The 20,561-nt window shown below is 39.4% G+C and overlaps 1 protein-coding gene across 1 annotated transcript; it reads right to left on the minus strand.

Annotated features, from left to right (window-relative positions):
* Nucleotides 1-9,462: 9,462 nt before the first annotated feature.
* On the minus strand, nucleotides 9,463-14,434 carry lrrtm4l2 (leucine rich repeat transmembrane neuronal 4 like 2). The gene is made up of 3 exons (XM_037257850.1): nucleotides 14,281-14,434; nucleotides 14,147-14,173; nucleotides 9,463-13,818 (listed from the first exon to the last, which is right to left on the minus strand). The coding sequence occupies exons 2-3, from the start codon at nucleotides 14,148-14,150 to the stop codon at nucleotides 12,194-12,196; spliced, it is 1,629 nt and encodes a 542-aa protein (XP_037113745.1). The 5' UTR covers nucleotides 14,151-14,173; nucleotides 14,281-14,434; the 3' UTR covers nucleotides 9,463-12,193.
* Between the last annotated feature and the right edge of the window lie 6,127 nt (nucleotides 14,435-20,561).

Below are 20,561 nucleotides of genomic sequence, written 5' to 3' on the forward strand. Positions count from 1 at the left end.
ATAGTGTGATTGCACATATGGTTATTGCACGTTATTGCATGTTATTTTGTCCGTTAGCTACAGTGATCGGCCTGGTTGTACAGTCTGATGGCAGCAGGGAGGAAGGACCTGCGATGCCTCTCTGCAGATAAACTGAAATTATTACAACTTCTACACATCAAGTCTTCTTCTTTGGATTCATATTGTCAGAGGGAATCATAACTGGATACAAACAATACAGTAAATACATTTCTGTGTCACTATTAGCATAAGGGGGAAAATGACCTATCATGTTACTGTTTAGTGATAATGAGCAAAATGTATTCAAGTTAGTCACTTTTCGACTTTGCCTAAAGTTTTAAGGAATACTTTTTCTGCTGTCAACAAATCACTTGGCAAAGCGGCTCTTTGTTTCTTTCTTGTGCTGTGTGATGAATGAATACATGAATTCACATGAGCATGTCTTCTTCTACTATGCATCTTTTTTAGACAGTTGAAAAGCTGATAATAGGATGTTACCAAGTCAAATGTTCGACATTTACGGGCACATCCACAGTAGCCCTGAAGACTTAACATAATACTACGTGCTGCATCCACACGCTCACCCTGGACTGCAAAACGCAAACAGAAACCATATTGCGTGTAATAATTTTGAAGAATACATTCATAAATAAACAACCAGACAGACAAACACCCCCCTAGACAAAATAAAATATTTAAAATGTCTATTAAATCGGGCAAACACAATTTTCATCACAGATGACTTAGCAATCTACCTTCATATTTTTTTAGAATCCATCCAAGTACATGAAAATGACATTATGATAGATGTATTTGCATATTATGAAATGTATTCAACGGGATTTTACATAGAACAATGATGAACTCTTATATTAGTGCGTTTTCTCTGCCAAATCGTGGCAATAGTTAGCATTGTTCATTCGCAGCATAAAAATCCAAGTTATGTAAATGGAAATTTACATTGCCTCCACAAAAGGAAACAGGTTCTAGATGGGTTTTCTAAATGAGATTATACAGTTAAACACATTCATAAGACTGGCGGGAGACAGAAAAATACTGTCATCTTCGCTCCAAATAATTTGTGTTTCCGAATAATCTGAGAGTGGAGTCGAGTAGAAAAGGAAATGTGTCATATGATGTGGCGGGAAGTAGTGAGGCTGATGAGATTAATAATGATCACTTGATGAATTCTAATTTACAGCAATGAATAGATTGTATGGTAATCACACACAATTCATTATCATAATTGGATGGTGACGCTGCCACCATCCCTTATGATATTAGTGTAGTGACTTACAGTGTGATAAAAGGGTAGACATAAATACAGTACTTATTGCTGATTTTGCCCGTTGAATGCACAAATTAGTTATAAAAATAAACAAATAAACAAGTGATTGTTTTTTGCTATCCACTTGTGTCCAGGTGTTTTCTAGTTAAAAGTACAAACTTGATCTTTTGTGACCAATGATAATAATGAAGTTGTATATTTGCCAAAGAAAAATAAATCTCTTGTTTTCTTCCCTCTCCGGCATTTAGCGCACAGTAAAGTGCTCTTAACGAGCTTGATGTTGGATAATGTGTATTGGCACTGAAAGGAAGAAAACAAGCGATATTGCCCTGGGTTGATGGTTAACTTTCTGGGCTATTTGAAAGCACTTTTGTCCTTGAGAGATGTCAAAGGGACCAAAGTTGTCAAGAACATTTATCACTGTCTGTACATTTAAGTTATCCATATAGATTACACATTATAAGAATATTTTTTGTAATGAATTATTTAAAAAAAAATCTATTGTGGTGATCAGTCCTTTTGAATGACTATTTTGACAGTCAAGAAAGTTTTATGTAAATTACAGTGGTGCCTTGAGATGTGAGTGACCTGACTTTTTATTTGAGGAGTGAGCTGTATATCAGCCTGTTGTTTTTCTTTGACTTACAACTTCATATTTGAGATACAAGCTCTCTAACTGTCTCAGATGACGCAACTCACTTCAAAACAAGCAGTTTGGCAGACATACAGTAATTTGTGAATATTTTATATATATATATATATATATATATATATATAAAGACACTTCAAGCTGTTCATTACCTCTTTCAGCTGAATGTTACTGCTGAATATGAAACAAAGAGGACATTGTGTCTTCAAAACAACCACATAGACTCTGCCCAGCATACAATGGGAAACATTATACACACATAGCAAATTGCATCTTTGTGGCAATGTTTCTATCTTTTAAGCAATCGCTAGCTGAGCACAAACTTTGGAGCAACACATGTAGATAGATATTATAACATGCCCAGACATATATAGTGCAACCTCGATTTTACGCGGGCTTTGGGATCCAGAATTTTGGAATTGCGTAAACCCTGAAAGGTCGTTATTTGGAACGTCTTGGAAGTTTACAAGCCAGTCATTTAGCTTCGTATTGTCTCTACTTCAAAATCAGTTGAGTAGATTGAAGTGTCCGCTAAACAATAGCTATATCCCAACATTTGGGGCATCAATAATGGTTGCGTGCTGTTTTCCAAATGTTTTGAGGTTAGTGCTCACAGTTCAAAAGAAAATGTATTTACAACGAAAAAAAAAATTGCGGTCACGTAGAATCAAAATGCGTAAAGTCAAGGTTCAGCTGTATTGGGTATCATCTGCAAAGAACAACTAATAACCCTGCCAAAACCAAAAACCGAGAGAGGATCTGATCTGTGTGGCCAATGTGCCATGCAGGAAAAAGAGTAATGAAAACTGTTTATGTAAATTATGTCATTACTGTATGTTTTTTTATTAAGTATAGTATAAAATAGAAAGCATTTTTTCCATTAAAAAATACATGAGGCTGGAACAGATTAAGGGTATTTCATTTCATTGAGGAAAAATGATGTTTTGAGTAACAAGCGTGTTCACAGAACCAATAACATTTGCATCTCAAGTCACCATTGTATTAATAAGCTTGTATATGGTGTATTAGTCATTTAAACAGTAGAAAATAAAGTTTTCAACTTCACTTGGGAAAACCGGAGGTACAGTAATGCTCTAAGGCTGTCATCCACCTGCGATTTAATGTTGTAGATGTCAATTAAGCATGCTTTATATGTGACATTAATTACTCCACTCGAGACCAAAGTGCTGCCTCGGCGCATGCTATTTATTTTCATGTTGATTAAATTGAAGGTCATTTGGTATTGAATTACAAAAATGATGAGTCTCTTCTTTTTGCTATGGAAGGACACTGGAGGAGCAGTTTAAAAAGAAAAAATTGCAAATAATGCTGATGTTAATGAGCTTTGCCCCCATGACATGCTAATTAAGATATACATCATATTAACAAAATCAAAACACTGATTTAACTCATACATCCCCGCCTGACCATTGGTTGCCAACACATGATGATTTAAATCAATTCATTATCAATTTGTGATTTAAAAATGTCACTGCATCAATGGAAACTAGACCAGTAGATGCCCAAGTAAATGTACAGCTAATTATGATGGCCTAATTATTCAGATTCTTTTTGCTGGATTAGTATTTGTTTTAATTAAAAAAATAAAGAAGCTTTTCTGTGAATGGAGAGGATTTTATTAGCTCTGTGAAAACACGCAAATTGAGTTGGCATTACAGTCAGTGGGACGTATCATTTTATTTCAAGACATATTTTAATAGCCAGATTTTGCAAAGGTTACCAGAGAGCAATCCTCGCAGCTGTAAGTTTTAAGTTGTTAATATGTTTGCACATTCGTGACCTAGCGGGTCAACACCCAATAAATGTTATTTATTTGCTTGTTTATAACACCCTATGGTGTAGCGATAAAGACGAGATAGGTACTTTTGGTCTTTATAAGTCTTCACCGTCTTATCTTGTTGTATGCCACAGCTCTTCTAATGCCGCCATCATTCACATGGAAACAGTGAAGCTCCCAGCAAGGACCTTTCGGAATGTCCGTCACCTTCAGCAATCATTTATAGGCGCTCTCAAAACTGAACAAGATGAATGTTGTACCAGAAAGAAAAAATTGCAATAGGAGAAAAGAGAACATTTTTGTGCTTATACAAAGAAACCTTTTTTTTTTCTTGGTCCTAAATTAAGGAATGGCCTTCAATATTTATGAAATCCTGAAGCCATTGTTCTTGTTTGGGAGAAACTGGATCCTAGCACAGCTGACTTTGGGCAAGGTGGGGTATACACAGTACACCTTAGGATAGACCGGCAATCTGCCTTTCACCTGAAGTCATTTGAGCTCCGGCTCCCCGCAACCCTAATGAGCACAGGCATATTAGAAAATGAATGGAGGGAGAGATGAGACAAATAAAATCGATGCTGAACAATGACTTTTTTTTTCTCTGCTCCGCCATGTGAGGATCTGAAATTGAACAAAAGTATTAACGATTAACTGTGACCGTGGTTATCTAATCATGACCTGTTCAATATTTATATATTTCATGTTGGTAAATGGTATTTTAAAATGTTATCGCTGGAGAGTTCATAATAACTTCTAGTATTCAGGGTCTTTATTTACTCAACCACAGACAGGACATTGTGTTAGGCTATTGTGAGCTGATGTCTAGTAATTGGTCAAGAGAGAATTGTAAATGCGGTGTAACAAAAGGGAATGGAATATGTCACTGGGTTACATAAACCACGAATATGTTTGATCTTGGGTCCCTCAATAATACTGTGCAGTGTTAATTTTCCCCATGGTGACAAAAGATGCAATTAAAGTGGAGGAAAACATTCCATAAACAGTCTTATTCCGCCTTTTACTGGATTTCTGTTATTTTTGATGAGGAAATCTACATGAATCAAATGATGGTGTTTACATTTGAATGTCCCCCGTGAAAGGCATTAAGCTTTGCATGATTTCCTTCTAAATTCTGTTGGTTGGTGGTTCAAATATTTGATGTGTGTGCGGTATAAAAGAACATAATGGATGATCTTGATAGAATCCACTCTTCTCCTTTATTTTTGCTATTTTTGCAGTTTTATTGAGCCACTTCTGCAAGTGCAATGTCTGTATGACACTTTGTATCTATCTATGTGTGTGTTTAATATTTAATGTTGACATTTTTCCTACCTTTACAGTAAATCATCTGAGAAATGACTCTATATTTTATTAAAGGTATTAATTAAAGCCAGCGTTTGACTGCACATAAACCAGCAAAACTAAATCGCCGTATATGCTTATATGTCACATACGTACATTTAATTGTTGTGGTTGTTTCATTTCCCAGGAGCTGGCAGCGGAAAATACTGCTCACCCTGCAAATGTTTCTCTGAATCTCAGTGAACCCAAGATGCTACGGCATCGTTTATTGCAGCCAAAACATCCTTCACTATAATATGTTTTACAAACAGAGATGTATTATAGCCATATAGTCACAGCTCTTGTTATTTCCGATGGATCATGTAAGGGGCTATAATGAGTCTGATTCTGGAATGTTACCAGGAACTTAAAGATTGATGATGTTCAGTAATAGACCCAAAATGATGACACTGGAAAATAACAGAACCTCCAAAGCAGACAACAGTTATTGGCCTCTAGGAAGCTCATTTTCTGGTGTACTTTCTTCCTTTATTGGAAGCAGTTATGCACTGAGCAGCTAGAATGAAGGACATTCTATATATATATTTTTTTATCATCGTCCTCCTCTGTACTGTGTACTCTCTGTAATAGCATAAAAAAGGAAAATAGCAAATGTGAGGTTATGTTCATTTCAAACTGTAAACTCACTGTAGGTGTCTGTGAATGATTGTTTGTCTAAATGTGCCCTGTGATTGTCTGGCATCCAGTCCAGGATGTACCCTGCCTCTTCTTGCCCAAAACCAGCTGGCAAGGACTGACCCACATGAGGGTAAGCGCTACACAAAATGGAAGAAATCCATCCATTTTCAGTGAACAATCTTGGGTGCATTTTTTGGGGAATGTGGGAAAGAGCCAGAGTACATGCCTGCAAGCACAGTGAAAAACATGCAATCTCCACACAGGAAAGCCTGAGCAAAGATTCAAACCCAGAACCTGTGTTCCAGTGTCTTTGTGCTTTTTTTGGCGGGTTTGGGGGGGTGAGTTCTAGTACTAACAATGGCACCAAAGCATTAGTATTCAAATTAGTTTCACAGGTGACGTAGGCGACACAAAAGGTGGCATAACAAAGAAATCGTGTTTTGCAAAAGAGGGACACAGGACATTATATACTTTTCATACTTCAGTAACTCTATTCTCAGCCAACTTTAATCATTTTAATTTCACAGCCAGGTACTCATTATTTTGGCGAGGTAGCTTGAAGGAAGTGTTTGAACATTCATATAAGACTCTCTGCCATTCTATTACTGCCATGAAGAAAATAGGACATCTTGTCTATCTTGTGAACTAATTTTGTGGAATTTATGAATCAGTCATCCTTGAAGAAATACCCTCCGGTGGATGGTAATATAAAAGCAGCAATGATAAAAGCAGTGGCCTGTCATAGAATTAAGGAACAGTAAGGAACAGTTCAACTCAAACTCTTTTGCAGACATACAAGTATTAATTTGTGTGCACATAACACAAATAGCATGATGCCTACAGCCACAAAATGAGAACAGTTTTAAATATGTTGCCTTCACAGAGCATTAACATTTAACCTGAAAATGTTAATCAGTATTTGATTTTGTGGTGCAGCCATACTGAGAGACATGTTTGATGTGTTTGACTCTGATTGAACTAATTAAAGTGTACCTCTGGAGATCCCACACAGAGGTCTTTATGGGGAAATGGTTCAATATTGTAAAGTTAAAAAAGATAAAAAGTTTAAAAAGGCACAAAACTGCTGTTCCCATTTTTGTGTTTACTTATCGTTTAACGTACGGCGCCATGTTGGAATGGACAATGTCATGACCATGACGGGGCCGTCTTTTGTTCACTACTGTGATAAGAGAGATCGCTTGACTATGGATAGAAATAGTTTTCTTCTAATCACTAGGTGACCTTAATAAGCCGCCTTGCAAAAAAATTAAAAAATAAAAACAGCCCACTGCCTGCCAGGCAAGCCCCAGGCAAGCTCGGAGGCAGCGCCACCACCTCCTTCCTCATTTGACTTGAGATTTTGCCGACATCCACCCGGCCAGTAGACGACATCTGATTCTAATGAATCTGAGTTATTCTCGCAATATTGCAGCGTCAACATTGACGGAAGGTTCGTCAATCTGTCACTGATGATGTGCTCTTTCTGTCATTCTGTTTGTATCAGATGAACAGGTGCACCACATAATAAGCCCAGCACGCATGATAAATAAATCTGAGTCGAGTTGCCACGTCAAACGTCCAAGAAATAATTCAATACATACGAATCCACGTTGAATGTGGCATCTCAACTTGGATTTAGGTATTACGCATGTGAGGCTGATGCATTGCACCTGTTCATCTGAGAGTGAAAGAGAGAGTGCGTCATCAGTGACTGGTTGACAGACCTTCCGTCAATAGCAAAAGAATAACTCGGATTAGTTAGAATCAGGTGTTGTCTAATGACGGGGTGGATGCCGCCGTTATCTCATGACGAATTAGAAGCAGACGGCAGCGCCTACAAGCTTGCTTGAAAATGAAAAATTGTTGTTGAACATTTTCTCCAGTAAATTAGTAGCCATTATTATTGCTAGAATCAGTCTGTGATATTTTCTACACCCTGACCTTCTTTCTCCTGAGCCGACGCACTCGACACATTATAAAACTTTAAAATAATGCATCTCATAATAGGCCCTAGGATTATTTTGTCAAGGTTAGGTTTTTTTGGGGGTTTTTTTTTGCTATGACTGAAAAATCAAATTCAACAAAAGACTATGTTTGAGTCATATCGGGTAAAACATTTTTTTTCAGTGTGTTACCAGCGTGTCTCCCAAAGAAACCATTCAGTTTGTCTTCACAAAAAAAAGACTCCAGGCTTTGGCACCAACACAAAAGTTACCTATGTTTAATGCAGCAACTCGGCCAACACTGGTATAAGAACATAACAAGAAAATAGCAATAACAGGAAAAGTAAACATCACCTAGGATACATCTATTCATGTAGACCTTAATCACAAAAACGTCTCAAAGGGCTACACAAGCTAAAGAAACGCTCAGAGGAAATACCATAGGGGAAAAAAAGAAAAACCTTCAGAAAGGGATCACAGATGTAGGGACTCCGCATCCAGGAAGACTAATAGATGCAGAGTGCACACTTTTAATCACAATGATAAATAAACGCGATTCAATGTGACTTTGAACAACTTGACAGTCCGTTTCTTTACATAAAGGTATGTAGATGCCTGTAGTAGTCTTGGTTGCTCCATGCAGAATCCTTTGAGCCTAGCCTAGTTTCACTCATCTCCACCTAATGAACAGGAGACAGGAGGGAGGAGAGAAGAGACGTGGCAGTCAAATAGGCCAAAATACATGCTGACATCAGGGGCTAAGACTGAGCGGAGCCACTTTCAATAATCAAGAAACAAGTTGGCTGTGTTCACTCTCATTGGCTGTGTTCACTCCCACAATGGCACATACCCCCCTTTCTACATACACCCATATACAAAAATACCAAAAGAAATGAAATTCCACCCATGTGCACAGGTAGAAAACACTTTTCACTAGATTTGCCTGGCCACAAAAACATTGCCATAAGTCTGGTTTAACCTACTGCAAGAATGTAGAAATGGGTTTTATGTGAAGATTTAAACATTTCTACAGAGATAGCCGATCTAATTTGTGTGGTGGGCCGTTCCTGAGTACTGGAGCAGAAAGAGAGGATGACTTATAACCTGCTGATGTATTTTCAGCTTTCCAAGAGGTTAAAAGAACTGCCTGTTGTAAGCGCAAGGCTCATGATGGACACAAGATAACCCCCCCTAAGTCGGCAAGATAGGAAGGCTTCGTAAAGTTTTATAGGTAAGAAGCAACAACTTGAAATAACATCTCAAGTGGAATGGGAGCCAGTTCAAGGTTGCCAGCATTGCAGTCATGTGACCAAACTAGAGTAATGTAATGTTCTTGTAAGTGTTCTTTTCAAATGCAGTCGAAGGGAGGAAGTTGAGTCAAATACACTTCCCCCAGATTTTTTGCTTAGTCACTTTGACTTCTTTTGACTTGACTTTGGTATTTTTACCAAACCTCAAGAGTGGAGACCCTATACGTACCTTTGTCTGACGGGACCAAAAATTACACATTACATTTTGAATCATGATGCAGAGGTCAAAGGGTATGCCTAGTTTAGATCATTAACCACTTGAGTGACGGTGATCTCAAATAATTCAAATCGATAGATGGAGCCCATATGATCATGAATTATTTTTCAAGCACTCAAATTAAACCTGGAGTCTACATATAAAAACTTATTTTATGGGCTGTGCAATTGAAGATTTTTTTTCTTCCAATTTTCGTTCTCTGTCATGGGGCCAGTTGTTTCCAAAGCATAATTGGACACTGGACACTTATTCTATTTAAAAAAAAAAAAGCAATAGGCAGGGTGACTATAATAACTTTATTACTGGAAGGTGATGAAAATTGTACTTTTACGTTCACATATAAATAAACAAATGTAATCTGTCGTGTGTGGCAGAATGTGGTCCTCTCCCAGGAGTTCAACGATTTCTGGGACATAATGAATATTTCTATGCGACATTAGAGTTAACACACTTGAAAATGTAATCGCCTTTGAATGGGGACAATTCTTAGGTGCAATACGTACCACATTACCATGAAAAGACATTGATTGTAATTCTTACAAGAGTGCAAAAAGGTTGGTTAAAAGTTACAAATGACCATCGATTTTTTTTTTTTTTATCTCATATAATGGAAAATAAAGCAATGACAATAAAACCTTAAGATGCATCTTTAATGGGATGTCATCACTGCCATATTGGCTTCATTTTACCTTCTAAATTCAGCTCTAACCTTTGGCAAGGAAAACATTGCACGCATGTTCTGCTTGAAAAAGAATGTGCAGTGACAGATGTAAATCAAAATTTCACGCCTGTCAAGTGTGCGCTGGCCCCACACAGTTTGACTTTACAGGAACACACAGAACACCATATTTCTGGACGTCTGCCGGCAGGATTTTTGCAATTCTGTTTTCCCTCGTCCTCCGCTTGTTTTTTGCTGTCAGCTTCTCAGATGCCTCCGTCAACTGAAGGACATTCTCCACTTCAGGGAGCAGCTGACAACATATAGACTTTTCCTCCGCCTGACTTTGCGCATAGCAAAAGTGTTTGTACCTCGTTGTTTCTCAGTCGATACTGTGCACCGCTGCAATATTTCAACCAAACAAATAACCCCGATAATGGTTTGCAAGATGCAGACCACAACTCTCTAATCAGCATTCCTCCCTTGGCTACACACAGCACAAAAACATGAGGAAAATTGCTTTTCATCAGTCATTATATGACAAATCAGAGCGTAATTACAATATCTGTCAAAGTTGGATCAACAAATCATTTATACTGTTCTCGGTATTTTCTTTTTGTTTTTGCATGTGGAAATGCTCCCATTGGTCTTTGAAAGAAACTCATCATAATAAATGCAATCATTCGTCAATGATCAAGAACCATCAATCAAAACAAACAATTGGACTTGTCAGCAACACTGTCCCTTCAACACCAACCAAACAACAACAAAAAACAAAGAATGACATGCATGACGGCTGGAGCGAAAACAACATCTGTAGTAAAACGATTAATTGTACAGGTCGTGGCTCACACTTGGGGGAAAATATCATCTTTTTATAGATTCCACATGCCAGAGCATCGGTTAATCCTGCCTGACTCAACACATGCCCACGTGTCCCCTGTGCAGGTTATCTTCAGTTTTCAAGGGAACACTGAAAGGCGGAGGTGGAAGGAAAGCAGAGGAGGAAGACAGATAATGTCTCCCTAATAGCATAACAAACTTGACCCGTAGCAACTGCAATCCCCATGGGGTCTTCCTCAATTTTGCTTTTCCTCTTCTGTGCTTTTATTTTTGGTGTCACTTTTTTTCTTAAGTCGTAGAATTGTGGGCTCCTTGCTCTATAAACCAGTTTGTTTCAACACCAGTGACCCACATTCAGCTAATACCGTTGTCAGTGTTATTAAAGTCAAGAGAGGAGTCACAAAAGAGGATGAAAAACAAGAAAATATGCCATTAATTTTCTATGCGCCCTTCACATCCTATGAAATGTTTAACTCTGCAGAAAAAAAGCCTGTTTCCTTTCTTTTCCTTCCCCGGCTCACATTTTGACCATCATCGTTTCCTTCAATTACATATTTGTTGGCACGTTTCACAAACAATGCAAAATCAATATTACATTAGTTATAACAAATACACAACAATTTTATGATCAATTACACACTGTATTGAGCTCCAATACAGGAGGTAATGATAATAATGTTTTCAATCATTTTTGAATGAGCCTGCCATAGAAGTACTCATTTCAACGTGTGTCTACTATTGGAGTTGTAGTTGTGGGCAATGACGTGTTACGCAGTATTGTAACACACTAGGAGCTCTATTTTGTTATGCTCGAACTGGGGTAACCGCAATTAGAAACACTTTTCACTTGGATTCCACCACTGCCGACTAGTTTTGTTCCTACACGAAAATGAGACAGAACGCAGCTTTAAAATGGATTCACTTTGGAATAAATGAGTATCATCCACACAAAGGATGAAACAAGTATGGGTCGGTTTCCCAAATGAATGTGACACTGCTATTCGTACCTTATGCAATGGTAAAGCGTAAACTAGCCAAGTATTAAAACAACGATATTTATCTGCCGGAAAGTCTTTCATCAGAGTAATAAACTGATTCTTTTGCCAAACACTGTACACATTCAAATACATAAAGAATAAGCCCCTACAGCTTCATATTTTACATCGAACGATAAAAACAGGCAAGTAAAAAAACATGTCTCTGTTCCTTTACAGACGGTACGGTCCAGAAAGCGTCAACATATTGGCGGCGCTGACTTGTGGTCAGTTTGTAGACTGGGTAACGTGGTAAATGCTGGCATGCCACAGCTCCCATGTTAATCACAGTAATAATGAGCTCCAAAAATATCCCGATGCTCTGTTCTGTCCACACAAATAGATTTATCTGAAAATGTCCTTCCATGCAGTGGAAAGGAACATTTCATGAAGCCATTTATTAAAAAATTGGTCGTCTGATAATAGACTTGGCCGGAAACGTCACTTGTGGTTTCATAACGGCGAGTGAAACATTATACTTCACATTCTATTGATCCTGAAATGGTGCACGTGCACGGTCTTGCCTCATTCGCCAGCGAATCCATGGTCTCCGAGTTTGAATGGTAGCTCAGGTAGTACTCTTGCAACTGGGAGTTAAGGTCCTGCTCCTGCTTCCGGCCTTTTTTCCTGCGCTTATGTTTGACTGAGTGCTGCTGCAGTTGCCTCAGGGTGCTGGGGTAGTGTCTCCAGGAGACATAAATAACCAGCAGGATCAATGACACTGACAAAAACAGGGCTACGGTGCCTGCGATGATTTTATGGAAAGCCATATGTTCAAAAGGTATCTCTGGGAAGGATGAAGTTGAAGGGGCGAGGGAGGCAGGCGTTGAGGAGCTCACGGCTGTGGGCATCACAGTCTGTATGTCTGTCTTATCAGGCCAGATGGCTGAAGGCGGTGAGGTCCGACCAGGAGACTCACTGAGAGCTAGCTCCGTGACACCGTGCAAGAGACGGTGAGGTGTGACGTTCACAAAGGGGCTTGAAGTCAATAAAACCGGAGCACGGGTAGTGTCCACGGTCGGCATGATGTCTACGCAGGTGGAATAATTCCCCACAACGTCCACAACCCTCTCCCCCTGCGTAGACTTTGGACTGCTGCATATCATGCTGATGTCTTTGGCATCTCTCAAGGTCCTGAGCCACGCCATGAGCGGGCAAATGTTCGGCCTGCAGTCCCAAGCGTTCCCCGCCAAACCGATGGTGGTCACTGAAGTCCACGCCGCCACCGCTTCCACGGGCACACTCCTGAGCTTGTTGGATTCCAGATTGAGTGTTTGTAAATTTGGCATCGACTGGAAAACCAAGGGATCCAACGTTTGGATTTCATTCCCCGAAAGGTCCAGTTTCTGCAGTTTGGGCCAGGTCCAAGGTACGCCTTGGCTGACGGCTCGTATGCGGTTCCATTGCAAATAAAGAGCCTGCAGGTTGGTGAGGCGCGGGAAAATGTAGAAATTAATCCGAGAAAATTGATTGTGCTCTAAATGAAGCTCTTTGAGGCGAAACAGTCCCAAAAAGGTTGTGCGGGTGAGGCTCCGCAGCCGGTTGTATCCCAAATCCAGGAACTCGAGGCTACGGCATTCCAGAAACGTACGGACCGTAATCTGTTTTAGTCCGTTGGATCGAAGGTGCAGATTCTGGAGCTTGCGCAGGCCAAACAAATGTCCCGGCTGGAGGGATTGGAGCTTGTTGTAAGACAGATCCAAATTGCGCAGGTTTGGAATGGCGCTGAATGTGTTGTTGTGCAGGTGGGCTATTTTATTTGAGCTGATGATGAGTTCTTTGAGCCTCCTCACACCGTGGAAGGCTAAAACGTCCACGGCACTGATGGAATTGTGGTCCAAGTAGAGCCAGACAAGTTGATTGAGATGCGCAAACTGGTAGGGCATCAGCACCAGAAGGTTGTTATAGCGTAGCGACAGACCTTGGCATCCCGTGGTGATATTCTCCGGAATGTCTTGGAAAACGCCTGATTCGCAGTAGACCAGCTTGCTTTCGCAGCGACAACTTGCTGGGCACATCCTCTCCCCCTTGCTGAGCAGCAGCCACACAGCCGCCTGCACCAGAAGACATGAAAACCTCCAGCCCAACATCACAGAACCTGTTGGAGGAGTAAAGTGGGGCACAAGCAATCAAAACAGCGCCTTGCTTTTAGAGAATTTGTGCCCAAAGACATTTAAATAAGTAAAGACAAGAAGTTCTTTATCCTTAAAATGCAGAAGATGTTGAAGTGAGAAAACGTGTGATGTGCAGACCTGCTTCATGAAGAATTTATAACAGCCTAACATTAACTATTTCCAGGTAATTTACCGACGCAGAAAAACGTCATTACTAGTCATGGTTGATATGCAGGGGAAGAAAATGTCACTGAAGAAAACCTTAATGAAAAATAATTGAAAGAAATGTGAGCATAAAAGGTATTCACTTACCCATGGTTTCTGAGGGAAGGAGTAATGCTGTGAAATAAATGGATGAAGAGCATATTAATCTGCGCGCAAATGTGGAGAAAAGGCAGCTCGTGCAAGATGAGACACTTAGAAGCACCACCTGTGTCTTCACTCACAGTAAGAGAAACGCAGCGGGAAGTTTTGATCCTACATGCAGCGTTGGAAATAAAGCAAAACGAAAAGGAACCCTTTCACTTCTGGTGCGAGGTGGGTCGTTGCTTGTTCAGCCGTCTGTGTGCAGCGCAATCATTCTGTGGCGCGCCGATGGAGGGTCGCGGAACTCTCTCTCTCTCTCTCTCTCTCTCTCTCTCTCTCTCTCTCTCTCTCTCTCTCTCTCTCTCTCTCTTTCTCTCATTGCGCACCGTTTGCAACCTCGGAATTGCGTTTTGTTATTCATGTTCAGGAAAGACTGCATCAAGTGACCCAATATAAAACTAACATACACGCTTTATGTGTTTTGTTGTTGTTGTTTTGGAGGGGGATATGTTGTTACATTAATGTAATGTAAAATGATTATTTTACATCACAGTCGAAAATCAGTTATGTAGTTTACAATAGTGAAGAAGTGTACTTCAGGGACATCTGTATGTCTATTTTGGGAATCTCAGCTACATTTGACATAATTTGGATGCGTAAATGGATCCACAAAATTAGTTGGAAAATAAATCCAGTTTAAATAATACTTTTACTACAATTATTTTCCATTTCCAATTTCGCGGACCACCTGCAATACCATCAATTTAGTAACTTACTTTTGGTGTTTGCATGACTGAGTTGTTATTATTATTTCATTCCTCAGAGACAGATTGAAAATGTGTTAAATTTGTAATACGTGGAAATGCTTTGCTCAGCGAGCAGCATTGTATTCTCAAATCCACCAATTATCTAGCTCACTTATGAATAATTGCTTAAATTGTGTGTGTTAGTTGATTACTGTGTCCACTTAAATGTGATGCTGACAACACATCCATCAAGCTGCACTGCCCGGGCATCAGGAGAAGGCATAAATACACAATCATTGAAGCCTGAAGAGGGGGGAACCCTGGGAGTGGAATCAATTTTAAGAGGCAAGTGAGAGGGAATTTGTGCTAATCTCATGTTTATTTTTTCCATACTTGGCTCATTTAGCTTGAAGCCACAGTTGGGATATCGGCTCCAGCAGGCAGCAATGGCGTGCTATGTGGTAACAGCGACACCTTGTGAACACACCCAAAACTTCTGTTATGGCTGAGTCAAATCAATAGGAGACGTCTGAGGAAATAATCGATTTCCATGACTTTTATTTTATGAAGTCCTCGTTTTTTTTCTCAGTAAAAGCATTTTCGATCGAGTATTAAGTGAGTTTGGCCAAAATAGATCAAAAGGTCATCCAGCAGGGCTAGAGTAGGTGGGTAGGTGTTCTGATACCGGTGTCCATTATGTGCAAATGCATTTATGAGCAGTCCTTCATGAAAACCACAATGGGAGGCAATCTAAGACCAATCAGCTCCCCTTTGATGACAAAAGAAGGTGTTCCTTTGTGACTATCCAAACAGAAGAACACTGTATCACTTTAAAAATCTTTCATGATCCCTCTTTTTCTCAATGGCATCTCATCTTTTGAGTGAAAACATCCCAAATTAACTGACTGTGTGCACATCAGAGACTGCTAGGGGGAATTTACCATGCAATCATCTTCAGAGAGGTGATAACCGCTATCTATAACTGCCAATAACAGAAGGCTGAGAGAGCAAAGAAATCACACTTCTTTGATATGTAGCACAATTAACCTGTTTCAACCCCATTAAGTGAGATCAGGAGGTGAATTCACCTTTACTAAATGATGTTAATGTAGATCATCCCAATGTCACACAGTGGATAGACAGAAGAACCTCTTGAAAAGTTAAATTGGAATGTGCATTTGGTGCAAGTCAAGCCCTTCAAATAATCCCTTTCACATGGATGGCAAGGGAAACAAGCAATCCAATGATTTTGACCAAAATGTGACAAGCATAAAAAATTTTTTTTTGCTATCCTTCCATCCGATCAAAAATGCTCGTGAACATTCAAAACAACAAAAGTAAGGGTATTAAGTGTAATAAGCAAGGCCTAGCCAGATCTTTATACATGTAAAACAGAATTGAATAGAAGAGACTCATTATTTATTGTCCACCGAGTTTGACATTTGTCTTTGGCTCACCAGTACTGGGGACAGACAGCACTAAAATACACATATTATAAAATGCATAATCGTCACTTTATAATGGAACGATATATTAGGAACAGGAATGAAAGTAAAGGTAAAGTAAGGTCAAGTCAAACGTCAACAAGGAGCAGTGCATGACTTAAGTGTGAAATGGTCATGTTGGTAAATTGAGGATCGCCATGGTATTTGATATAAATGACTTCTTTCCAAGTACCTTTGGCCATAGAAGTCAGTCACCCTTCAGAAGCTCAAACTGACATGTCAGAAGATGAGAGCTGAAATGAAATGATTTCTGAAACTCTCAAGGTGACAGGTGCACCTGTTGCCCCAGCTGTCTCACATTGGAGGGGTACTGCGCATTTCAGCTCCTTCCACAGATGTTTAATAAGATTTAAAGTACGACACATAGTTGTCCATTTCGGAATCGTGCCATATGTTTTGTGGGAGTTTTAGTTGGGTGTTTTTGGGCTTCATATCGTGACTCAGTGACTATTGTTCTTTTCAAATTCTCAATGCTTCAAATGTCTTTTTCTGTCCTCATTATGAAGGAGAGTCTCATTCACATTTATTGCACACATTCTTTCTATGGATACAATTCTGTTGTTACCTAGACAACTGTTATAACAGACACTTACAATATACCGCACTTCCTTTCATTATCTGTGCTACAAAAGTCAAAAGTAGCTTGGTCCTTTTTATGTTGCCCTTTACACATTTTTTACAATGCTTTGCATGTAAAGGTTTAACACAAATAAATCTAAGAGTAGATTTCTCTGGCACAAGGAAGTGTTTATTCAGTGTTATAATGGTTGTTCCACTCTAAAATTGAAATGTCAGGGTCAATTGTTATCATTTACACCTATTCCTTCCAGGGTGGAGGTGTGTCTTCCTATCCATTCAAATGTTATTTAGTGGAAAACGTCAAGTTTTAGCAGCCTCATCTTGATCCAAAGAGGCAAGAAATAACGATTTCTTAGACAAAGGTGTTTAAATGTTATTTAAACCAGATTTCCATTACTAGCTTAATAAATGTTGAGTTGCCTTTGGTGCTGGAGCCTCCGCATTGTGGCTTCATGAAAAGAGATTAAATGCTAATCATAGGCTCCCAAAAATAAAACAGAACATGGTCTGTATCCAGGACAGGATGATTTTTCAGCTTTCCGTCATCAAAAAAAAAAAAAAAAAACCCTAGCGTCATTCTCATCAGCTCATTGAGTTTAGTCACGCTGATGCTTGAAGTTGCATCAACAACTTTAAGAAGCTGATCACAGAAAGGTGAGTCTGACTGGGATCAATTTGAAGGCATCAAGTCAAAAGTCCAAGCTTTGCATCAAAGTGCTCAAAAAAGTGAAACCGCACTCTTTTCTCTCTTCTTCTCATTAAAGCATTAAGGAACAGATGTTTTGGTGTGACCCTGTCTCAGAAATGCTTACCTGCTGTGCACACATTTTGTAAGTGTAATTCAGCGGATAATTAGTTTACATATTTAGAAACCAAATTTAGAGTAAATAAGACCCGCTGCTACCGTGCTTGATTTTCTTGTGGTTGATCTAATTATTGCGCTATTTATACAGTTGTGTTCCCTGTTTCTGTGGGAGTCATTATTCTGCAAAAAAAGCAGGTCCTCTGTTTGCTCTATTATTCAGGGCTCAGTCAGTCACAGACAGTCATTAAAGTTTCATGGGAAGCAATTTAGTGGTTGAGTTTTGCCACACCTTTGTTTGTTGTGCTCGGAGTTTGTGTTCTTCTCATGCTGAGAGGAGGCGGCAGTGCTCATATGTATCTGACGTGCTGAACTTTCATCTGATAGGCCCTTAGGGGAATCATCAAAGATGAGAGCAATAAGCATGGATTGAGATCAGGTCACGCAAGCAAAAAACCCAAAATAACAATTTAGAACGTGTCAGGAATCACGATCATTTCCTTTATTGGTTGTTATGAATGTCACTACAGTAAACTTGATGATCCAGACATTCGTCCACATCTGCCAATCACAGTACTGTAAAAAAAGAACCTCTGATGTGAAAGTGGGTCATGGCAGATTTATTGCACAACATAAATGAGAAGAAATGCAATGAGAAGAAGGCGCTTCGTTTTGCGACTGCATGGCGATGGCATGCTACCATCCGCAAACATGGGATTACCTCAAAGGATGATAATCTTGGACTGCTCTCTTCAATATGTCACTAAAAATGGGGAAATATTGAATGCTTTGATTTGTGCATAAAAGAGGGGGGTGTAATCTTGGCATTGACACATACTTGAATGAAACAGTATATGATATTATTATACATCAAAGCGTAGACCATGTAGCTCTTCCTCTCGGTTATTATTTGCAGCAACAGGAGAATTGTGCTGGAACAAGCCATCTTCCTAGTCAATTAGAAATTAAATAAATTGGGAAATAAACAAGTTTATAGATTCAATAATTATAAGGCACAATACTTTAAAAAAGTACTTTACTTGCAATTTCCATTTGTGCGCCTTTTCAGACATCACAAGTCAGATCTCATTTTTTGGTTGCTCGTTATACATTTCATGCCACTCAAATATGAGGGTGAAATGAAATTTTAGCATGTATTCTAAATCAGAAAAAGCTGCTGTGATGATACTGTACCACATATGGTGCTGCTGCCATCAATGAAATTGTAGTGACAGAAAGGTTACAGTGAAACAAGTCTTCATTGTGTGATCATTCAATGTGTGCGTGTGTGTGCGTGTGTGTGTGCGAGTGTGTTTACTGAGCCTCCACATTAGACAGTGGAAATTAAATCAGTGGCTGCTACTGATGTGTTACATATATCACTTTTATTTTGGTTTCCACTGACTATGAAGTATATGCAGTTTGGACATAAATGTTCGTTAATGTTCATTACTGGCAATTACATTTGCCATTAAGTATGGAGGCAGAGGGAGCCATTAGAAGCGATGACTTTAACCCCGACTCAAATCCTCATGATGAGTCATTCACAGCAACCTTTGTTTATGCATGATCAATTTTAGCAGCAGGTAGCAATAGGTGTGTGTGTGTGCGCGTTCGTGCGTGTGTGCGAGCGCGTGCATGTGTGTGTGGTGGCAGTGGAGCGAGCGTTGGGATAGTTGTTTTTTATGCCTTCTGTGTTTTTGTATTTTTTTGTGTTTTTTGCATCTCCTGGGTCATTCCCGGAGTGTTCTTCCATCAGGACATGCTTGGAGCACCTCCCCCGGGAAGTGTCAAGGAGGCATGAGGATGCCATCTCATCTGGCACCTCTCGAAGCAGAGGCTCCACTCTGACCCCCTTCCGAGTTGACTGAACTTCAAACCCTATATTTATTACTTCATGAAAGTAATGCTTGCAGTTTAACCTGAAAGTTAAAGTGAACATTGTACACTGGAAGGCCAGGAGTGGGATTTGGACCCAGAACCTCTGAAATGTAAGGTAGATTAAATAAACTGCTACCAATACACCATCTATAAAACTGAGTTAAATAAGAAGGCTTCAAATCGGGTGTCAAACTCAAGGTCTGTGGGCCAAATCTGGCACACATCATCAATTTATGTAAAATGCCGAAGCAAATTACATGTACCTGTACAGAAAATGCAAATCGTCTCTACTTTTAAAGATATTGAGACATTGAAATCATTTTTGTTACCAATCCCTTTTAATAATAAAAAAAAAAAAAGTAATATTATTTGAACAGAAATATTTTTTCTGGCCTTTAATTTCAAAAATAAAATATTTGCACATGGCCTTTGACAAAATTTTTTGTTTTTTTACACACTTTGACATTGAATGCATGGGGTTGAAGACATTCTTATTTATTGTTCATTGAAGAATTAATTCATGTTTATGTATGTCACTTGTGTAAGTGAGGGGAGGAAATTCATGTTTGTGCACGTCACGACTCGTCCCCGGTTCGATTCTTATGTGTCGGTTGTCATGGTTTCTGTCCGCGTCTGTGTACTCGCCCCTCCCTTCCTGTGTCTACTCACAATCAATGTACTAATCACAGTCACCTTCCTCTCGTTACCTGTCTCTTATTTAAGTCCTGTCTGCGTGTCGCTCCCTTTTGGATCGTTGATGTCTTTTTGTCTCACGTCTTTGTCGGTCAGTTCCGTTTCTGTTATCCAGTCTGTCGGTCAGTCCTGTAGTTGGTTTTATTAGGAAGTTATTTTAGTTTGCCGGTTCTGTTGGTTTGTCCCCTCATCCTCCATTCCAACTCCCTTTTTCC

Source organism: Syngnathus acus, chromosome 9 (assembly GCF_901709675.1).
Source record: "Syngnathus acus chromosome 9, fSynAcu1.2, whole genome shotgun sequence".
NCBI lineage: Eukaryota > Metazoa > Chordata > Actinopteri > Syngnathiformes > Syngnathidae > Syngnathus > Syngnathus acus.